The sequence below is a fragment of the Sceloporus undulatus genome, chromosome 2, assembly GCF_019175285.1.
Source record: "Sceloporus undulatus isolate JIND9_A2432 ecotype Alabama chromosome 2, SceUnd_v1.1, whole genome shotgun sequence".
Lineage (NCBI taxonomy): Eukaryota > Metazoa > Chordata > Lepidosauria > Squamata > Phrynosomatidae > Sceloporus > Sceloporus undulatus.
The window spans coordinates 138,323,130-138,331,956 of NC_056523.1; the positions used below are offsets into that span (position 1 = coordinate 138,323,130).

The window sequence follows — 8,827 nt, forward strand, 5'->3', positions numbered from 1 at the left end:
CTGTAGTTATATAAATCAAGGTACCAATCAGGTAAGTAGACAAAAAATTAGTAGTAATGATGCCTTGGTCATTAGGTAGAATTCTCCCTTCAGTAGAACTTCCAGTCACGGATTCTGTAGTCTTGTGACATGGCAAAAACCAGTTTTTAGGATTCAATTATCATAGTGCTGTTACATTTCAAAATTTCCAGCTTCCAATTGCTATAGGATGAATGTATATCTGACTCCGTGCCAGACTAATTACAAATAAAATTAGAAAAAATCATAAGCATGAAAACATTTTGAACTGGAATGGAGATAGCAGAGACTTTCATCCCTCATGCTTCCTCCCCAAATATTCTGCATTCTCTTAAATGAAATGCAACATTCTCTGGATTCTATTCAAGTAGACAATACTTTTCAGGACATTTCTACCAGATGAAACAGAAGGCAGATAAATACCAACAGTAAAGTATGACAACAGGATTTGAAAACATTGTTTTTATATTTAAGAGGTTAAATTACATAGGTAAGAAATCTTAAATAAGAATTTACAGCATTTTTGTTGCCACACTGGTGAAAGTGGCAGAATTACTACAACTGTGTAGTTGAGCACCAGTGTCACAATCAAACACTGACATTTAAAATGAACACAAAAAAGTATCCATTTGCTGCTCACTTTACGAACACCCTACCATCAGCAAAGTCCATCTTTTACAGAATGATTCCCAAAGACTAGACAAAAAAACTGTGTTGATTTTCACTATTTCATCTCAAATGTTAAAGCTTTCAAATGTTCAGTATTTGAAATAAAGATTTAAGAAGTTACAGAGTGATAGCTTACATGAAGCTTGAGTCTATTTTAATCTATCCTTATGCCTCTTACAATTTTACACAGGGAAAAATTAATTATGCTGTTGCCTATTATTCTTTGGAACAAGAGATGAGAATGCAAAACGAGTAGGAGTAATTCAACACTGAATGGCCCAGGATGCAACGAAGCGACCTCATTACAGTCTCCTTGAAGTTCTAATTTCACAGAGTTTAAGATCCTAACACAAAGACAGACTATGATGAAGTAACATAATACAGAGTACACTGCACTGCACACAATACATTAAGGGACAGACCCACACAAGAAAACCAAAACCTTCTTTCCATATGAATATGGGAATATGAATATGTACAGCCAACTCTTCCATCTCGTGTCCATTTTTAAATAGTCTTTCATATTTTTGCACCAGAAGAAGGGGAGTATCCCTCCTTTGCTTCCAAAAGGGGTGCTTTAGGCATGATTCAGTCTTTCAGAAAAACCCCAAGTCAGTTTCTTCACTGTTGTCACTGCTTTGCCTTTTTCACTATGGTGCCAACTGCAGAGATCACAGTTGTTTTAGAGCCACTTGCACTGGTGGTAACAGTCACAACAGCTGGCAATGTTGCTGTAGTAGTGAGAATGGTAGGCTGTGCTATTGTCGTCACAGGAATGGCAGAATCCCACTTGCTTTTCCTCTTCTGTGCATCTGTGTGTTGAAAAAGCAAACGTTAGTTTTACAGGGCGTACTCAGCTTAGATCCTTTTAATCAAAGTCTTTGGAAGAGCTAAACCAGCATCAGAAGTGGGAATCATGCCACCCATAGGTGCACTAAGATTTTTCTCTAATGGTTCCAAGAATCCTTTCGAGCCTTGTTTCTTGCCCTTTTAATTAGGCACTTCTTTTCCCTGTAAAATGAGGTGCAACCCCCCCCCCCCCGGGTACCTTGTTTTACTTCCTAGACCTATTGTTTGAAACTGGAAGTTTTGTTTATTTTTTAGCCAGAAGTAACTGGGTTAGCCACAAATGACTGGGTCTAATAACATTTGGAGGACATGGGGTGGCCTACAGCATGACCAGGGATGATGGAAAATGGCCTCTGGACCCCACAAAGGTTGCTCACCCTCCCACTAAATGAAGAGGTCCATCTCACATGGAATATTTTATGAAATTTTTAAAAAATGTTCTTTCCTCCACTAGCTTTCAGAAGTGATACAACCCCAAGAGGCCTTTACTTTATGGATATGGATGGATGCAATCTAAAGATATTACATATCCCATAAGAGTTGCATTTATTTAAGGCTTTCACAAAAAATGCTCAGAGTGAGGTTTATAATGAAATATATGCTGTCATTAGAAACACTACCATAAAATGAGCACTGTCTCCTGCCCTATGAGTTTGTTTTGTGCTTATGACCTTATCATCAAAACCTCACAAACATCTATGTTCACTGTCTGTAACAGAGACTCATCTTGAAAGATGCTTGATAAGGCACAGAGTGAATAATAACAAGTGATACAAAAAGATATTGTGACTTTAAATGGGCCCATAGAGTATTATGTACACAAGAGGTAGGTAAACTGGTGCCCTCCAGAGATGTTAGGCTACAATGCCCATCAGACCCAGCCAGCATGGGACAATAGGGTGGAGCCTGAAACATCTGGAGGACAACATGTTGACTGCACTGTTAGACTGGCTTTCCAGGGTTTCAGTTTTTTCTCATAAGTCCTCCTGGAGTTGACAGGGATCTGAGACCTGTTGTACACAAAGCACATGCTCTTCAAGGGAACTATGGTGTTCCCACCAAACTGAGCAATTCTTTGTCATCTTGTGCCTTCTACTCAGTTTCCAGGGTTACTCCTGTATTTTCATGGTCAAAAATGTTGATAAGTATAGGTCACACTTTCCTGTGACAAAGAACCTGCTGAATCTACATTATGGGCTTACCCTGCTCAAAATTTCACCATTTCCATAGAATTCCTACCACGTTCAAGAGATTTGCTATAGCGTGAATGATCTCCAACATGTTTCCAAAACTTCTGACACAACATATGACAATACACAGCCAGTTTTATATAAAAAGATATTTATTTTAAGTTTCATAACTTTATTCAGATTACACAATTTGGACTGAAGAATCAGAGATTTTGTTTGTCAGAGAATGGTCTCTCACTGAGAAATTTTTTATGTGACGAAGGAACTAAGTAAGAGAGAGATTAACAGGGAAATCAGGGAGCTATGAAAGGCTCTGATCTGGGCAGAGACAGGGAATGAAACTGATAAGAATGGGCTGAAGGAGCAATGATAAGCCACACATAAAGCCCAACAGATTAGTTACATGACTCCCATGCCTCTCTATGTGGTGATGAGTGTAACTTACTTTCTGTGGATTCTTCCTCATACCAAGAGATACAAAATTTATTTTAGTTGAAGAAGTTTCTCTTCAAAGAATGCTCTCTCTTACTTAGAAAATTCTAATGCATTTTTTCCAGATGCCAATTACTTTGCTGTTATTGTTACGTGCTGCCAAGTGCTAATAGTAGCCTATCTTTTCTCCTTTTAAACACATCTAAAGGAGATAAAGGGCAAGTGAAACTATACCATGTTCTTTAACTTACCTCCACCTGCAGTGCTGGCTGTTGTGGTGGTTGTAGAAGGAGCATTTGTTGTGCCCTTCTTAGTGCCAGTTACAAACTCAATCTAGGAAAGAAAGAAAAAAGTATTCATATTTTGTACCTCAGATACTTAATAAATGAAATTAGGAATGGGGCAAAAGTTAATGATGAGAGAGATTTTTTCCTGGCTGTAGGGAGGACAATCAACTGTATAAGGATTGGAAATTGAATATATTTCAAAATCAGCTATGACTAAATACTATGAGGAGGAGGAGGAATGTCTGATGTTGGTGGTGAGGAAGGCTTTTCTCACATTATCTACAAGCCTTTTCTGTTCTTATTTCTAATCAATGATCAGAGATAAATGAATATTTAAAATTATAGACACTTTTAAAACATTGCACAGAAAAGAGCTACGCTTTGCTAGTATCAAAGCTATTCCACAGATCTAAATTGCATATTGCTAGCAAGAAGGCTATTCTAACCACTCAGAGACTCATATGGTACCATTTTGGGCAAAAATCTTGGTTCTCTTATGATCAACATAAGATACTTTCAATAACAAAGCAGACTTTCATGTTCCTAACAGCTAATAAGATTAAAGCTTCTAGAATGCATGTCTCTACATGCATGACTTGTACTCTGTGCATTACAGACAGCAACCTAGCAACCAGAGGAATCACTGTAGTCTGATGACAAATGCACAGGTCTGTATGATCATGGTAAAAAGAAGACAGAACAACAGATGTGTTTTAATTTGCAGAAAACAGAATAAAAGGAGCAAGCTGAGTGACTTGAGATGAAAAAAGCTAGCTACAAGAATGCTGGAAAACCTTTTAACTCTCTAACTGTACATCTGTTTTAACTCTTTGAGTAATGTACATCAACACAGGCTTCTACCAGTCATATCAGATTTCAGTTGGTACCTTTGTTCGCTCCTTTTTGGCCTTTTCCAGCTTGTCCATTTCAATTTTCTGTGCCTTTGCTGAAAAGACAGAGCCACATGACAATAAACAGCATTCATTACAAATTTCCATGTCAAGAAGATCAAAAGCACTATACTATTAAAGATGCTACCCTTGATTCTTAAATGCCCTGGTTTTCCAAAAATAATATTTTCAGTGTAAAAAATCCCTTTCCATTAAAGACATTGTGTACTCCCAGACTACAGTCAGCATGCTTCTCAATCAGATAAAGAAGAAATGGTATAAACCACAGGAACAGCTTGCTTTGAAGTCTGTGGAGGAAATAAAGTATACAAAATAGAAATACATTGTTTTAGTTAAACAATTTAGCTATACTGCTTGTTAACAATGATTTAAGCTGAACAACTGCTCCAGCATCTTTCACCAAATCAATGAAAGTACTAAAAGGAAAGATTGAATACCTAGTGCCTCATAATAGGAATCCTCAGACCACCCATGAGGATCAAACATGTCCTAAAAGAGAAGAGAAAAATTCTGTTGAATAATTATAATTTTTAAAATACACAGGCCAGGATCTAACTAATTCTTCTCATGAAAGTAAGTGCAATGAGGTCAGGGGGAGGGCATCCCTAAGCTTACATTTCCTTGTTGAGCCCTCAGCATTTCCCTGTAGACCAGATTTTGGATGGTATAGTGTATTGCAGGAGGCAAGGAAGGAGAAAATCCCACAGTAAAATCAATCAGTGTTTAAAGTTAAAAATGAAAACAAATACCTAATTTTATATTCCAGTTTTTTTCTCCTTAAAATTTGTTTTATAAAACTTTACAGACAAATCTCTCTCTGTATGTGTATAGAAATGGTGCTAGGAAGACAGAGAAGAAGAGAAGAATGAAAGATAGTAAGGTTAGGAGAAATAGCCATTCTGAATGGGGGTCACTGAAGCTGCATCCCCTACAAATCCTTCACTATTAGATTTAAGAACACTAGTGTTCCAAGTTCTTTTTTTCTTTTTTCTTCTGCTACAATCTCTGAGGAAGAGTGACACACAATAACAGAAAAATGTTGAAACTGTGCTGGATTCTACATTATAGGATATATATACTGTACATACTCATGTATAAGTCTAGAAATTTAGGTTAAAATATTGACCCAAAAATCTGAGTTGACTTATCCATGGGTCAATGTAAGTACTGTACTTTAACACACACACCCCATCCTCTGGTGAAAGGCAAGGGTTTAATCTGTCTTGGAAGCACCTTCTACTCATTCATCCAGCCAGCCTTTAGAGTGAGCACAAACAGTTCTGTCTGCTGGAATTTTGTACGTTTTTTGGCATTATTTTCCTTTGCTTCATCCTTTACATCCTTCATTATATACCCCTTTTACCCTCGATTTAACCATGAGTCATATCAAAATCTGTAATTTTGGCCCCTAAACCTGCCCTCGACTTATATATGAGGTCGACTTATAGTTGAGTATAAGGCAATACAAAAAGCTTGTTCTACATTTCCTAAAAAATGATTTAAAGCATTCACAACATGACAATTGCTGCCAATTGGGTAGTAGCACCCATTTTCCTGAAACAAGACAAGAAGATGCTCCTATTTCATCCAACAACCTAGAAGTAAGAACCATCACAACCAACCTGTGAACCAGAATCAGAGTTCAGTAGCTGCAATGAATCCCACCCAATTTAGCAAACGTTGTTTCATCTACTCACCTTGGGGTAATTTGTGCCAAGTTCATCAATTGCACAAAACTGGATCAGCTTCTCATAAATGCTGAAATAAAGCATTCCAATGCATTACAGTCATCCCTCCATATTTGCAGCTTTGATTATTCACAGATTTCATTAATATGTTTTCTATAGGACTGTCTAGGTCCTCCAGTGCAACTCTGTGGTCAACTTTAACTAAAAGTTGCACTGAAAGACCATTTGTAGCTACTCCAGTGCCATTCTATGGTCAGTGTATGTTGGACATTGACCACAGAGTTGCACTGGAGGACCTAAAGATTCCTAGAGAGGTGTCCTCTCAGGTAAAAACAGTTTTTTTGTTATTTGCGGTTTTCCCATATTCACGGGGGTCTTGTTCCCCTAACCTTAGCGAATATGGAGGGACAACTGCATTTCCAGTATCAGATTCATACTCAAATCTAACCTTGGCAAGTCCAGTTGCCAATGACAAAGGATATTTATAAAAAGTTCGTGTACACAGAAAACTAGTGGGTTACAAAATGAGGAAGGCTACTTTTCTTATGAATAGCAATTTTTTTTAAAAGAGGGGAAACAGACTAGCATCCAAAATCAGGTGGGATCCTTAACCCAACGACTAGCAAGGAAGAGCTGAAATAAGACATCACTCTAGTTGAAACTAAGTCCTTTGTCACACCAGGTTGTTCTCCTGCTAAAATAACGTTGTTTTCAAAACCATTATACAATTGGGATCCCTCTCGTCTCTATTTTACTTTTGGAAACTTTCTGGTATTGGAGCTTTAGTTTGCACTAGCAGCTTATCACACACAGCATATCACACACCCATTACCTCCTCACAAAACATTATCCCCACTCAACAGAGATTTCCCCCACCCCTAAATATAAAATGAAATGAAAACACTCTGATGTTTAAAAAGGCCTTTTTTTCCTTGTGGGGGGGACTTCTTGATTCAGAAAGATTTGATTAATCAGAAGCAGATGAAAGCCAGTAGCTAAAGTAGTGATTAATCTGCCAATGATTTATGTGTGTGTGAGAGAGAGACAGAGACTCTGGAACTGGACTACCCAGTAGTGAGGGGGGGGGGGGGGGACCGAGCAAAGTGTTCCCTTCTCAGCTTCTCTAACAAGCCACAGTTGGGGAGGGGCAGTTATTTGCCAATGGAGAGGGTAGGAAGTTTAAAAGCTTCTCAGTTACTTTGCTAATTGAAAAGAAATCAAATGGAAATGGCCACCTTCTCCTGTGATCAATGATAAGCAAAGCTACACATAAAGCCCACCCACTGACCACACAAAATGAGTATTAAAGCAGGATTGAATTATTGCACTGCATTGGTAGCACAATTCAGGGTCATACTCGGTGCTATATAGCACAACAGCATGGGCAAAAGAGGTCACTGAGGTTTTGAGTATATGAAAAAAAAAATGCTTTCCAAGTGGTATCTCATCAGGAGAACAGAAGGGGGCTGATGTCATATGATAACAAAATATTCTACAGGTTGATTCTGCCTTATCTGAAATGTTGGGACCTGAGGCGTTTTGGATTTCAGAGACCCCCCTCCCCCCCCCAGGTTTTGGAATACTTGCATATACATAATGTGATATCTTAATGATGAGACCTAGGTATAAACATGAAATGCATTTATGGATTGTATACACTTTATAGCTTGAAGATAATTTTTATACACAATATTTTAAATAATTTTGTGCATGAAAAAATGTTTGTGTACACAGAAGCACCAGAAAGCAAAGTTGCCACTATCCACCATGTGGACAATTTTGGATTTTGGAATTATAGATAAGGCAGACTCATTCTGTGACACCTTTTGCTCTCATTAGCCTAAAAAATCAGACTAGGAAATTCTTTAAAACTCTTAGCCACTACTGTGGAATATACTACTGAATGATATTCTCCCCCAGAGGGACCCAATTACCAAAGATAAAATCTACCAGTTTGCATAATCCTTTGTGAACATTTAACTGTACTACATCTGGGTAGAAAGGGTATTTCAGAATTTATCTATGTATGTGTTTAAATCTTTCTGATTACTCTTGGGTACACGGTAAGTATAGCACACAAGTACATTTCATTGTGTACATTTAACATACTGCACAGGAAGACAGTTTTTGTCATGCTACACTTAACAGACATATTCTACACTAATTTAATATTATTTCAGTATAGTTAGCTTAAGTAAAGAAATGTCAGACAAATGCACACATAAATTTCATAAATTTTCAAATACAGTAACATAGCAATTTTGCTTCCTGAGTTCTAAACCTTCAATATGTACTGCATTTCCTCATAGTAAGTGGTAATTATGGGAGCAGAAATGAAAATGAGCAGTCTCAGTGTTCTAGTGAAAATGTGACTTGAGAGGACATTAGTTTTTCACTCAGGTTTTGAGCACCACAGCATGCATGCTATGTAAGTCCAGAAAGGTTTTTTTTTTAACCTGGGGTTGCGGAATTCTTTCTTCCGTTGAATGATATAGTTCATGTCCATGCCTTCTTTTATCTTCCTCTCATACAACTTTTGTATCTTTTCCTATAAAAATAAAGGTCATAGAATCAATATAAAGGAATACAAATATCTGAATACAGTGGATCCTTGTTATACGCTGGAGTTTGATTCCAAGATCCCCCGTGTATAACAAAATCCGTGTATGCTCAAGTCCCATTAAGTATAATGACATAGCAAAATGGTGTCCCTAATAAAAAATGGAACATCAAGATAAATTTATACTTTTTTGGAACATTTTCAAACCGTGTATGCTTAAATC

At 37.4% G+C, this 8,827-nt stretch overlaps 1 protein-coding gene across 2 annotated transcripts in view; it reads right to left on the reverse strand.

Moving 5' to 3' along the window:
• Nucleotides 1–465: 465 nt before the first annotated feature.
• LOC121921566 (SAP30 binding protein) overlaps nucleotides 466–8,827 on the reverse strand; it is a 107,024-nt gene continuing 98,662 nt past the window's right edge. For both annotated transcript variants that reach the window (XM_042449812.1, XM_042449811.1), the window contains exons 6-11: nucleotides 8,501–8,592; nucleotides 6,054–6,114; nucleotides 4,794–4,845; nucleotides 4,333–4,391; nucleotides 3,410–3,491; nucleotides 466–1,499 (exon numbers count right to left, since the gene is read on the reverse strand). In XM_042449812.1, the coding sequence (XP_042305746.1) occupies nucleotides 1,318–1,499; nucleotides 3,410–3,491; nucleotides 4,333–4,391; nucleotides 4,794–4,845; nucleotides 6,054–6,114; nucleotides 8,501–8,592 (528 nt within the window). In that variant the 3' untranslated portion in view covers nucleotides 466–1,317. The remainder of the gene's footprint in view (nucleotides 1,500–3,409; nucleotides 3,492–4,332; nucleotides 4,392–4,793; nucleotides 4,846–6,053; nucleotides 6,115–8,500; nucleotides 8,593–8,827) is intronic.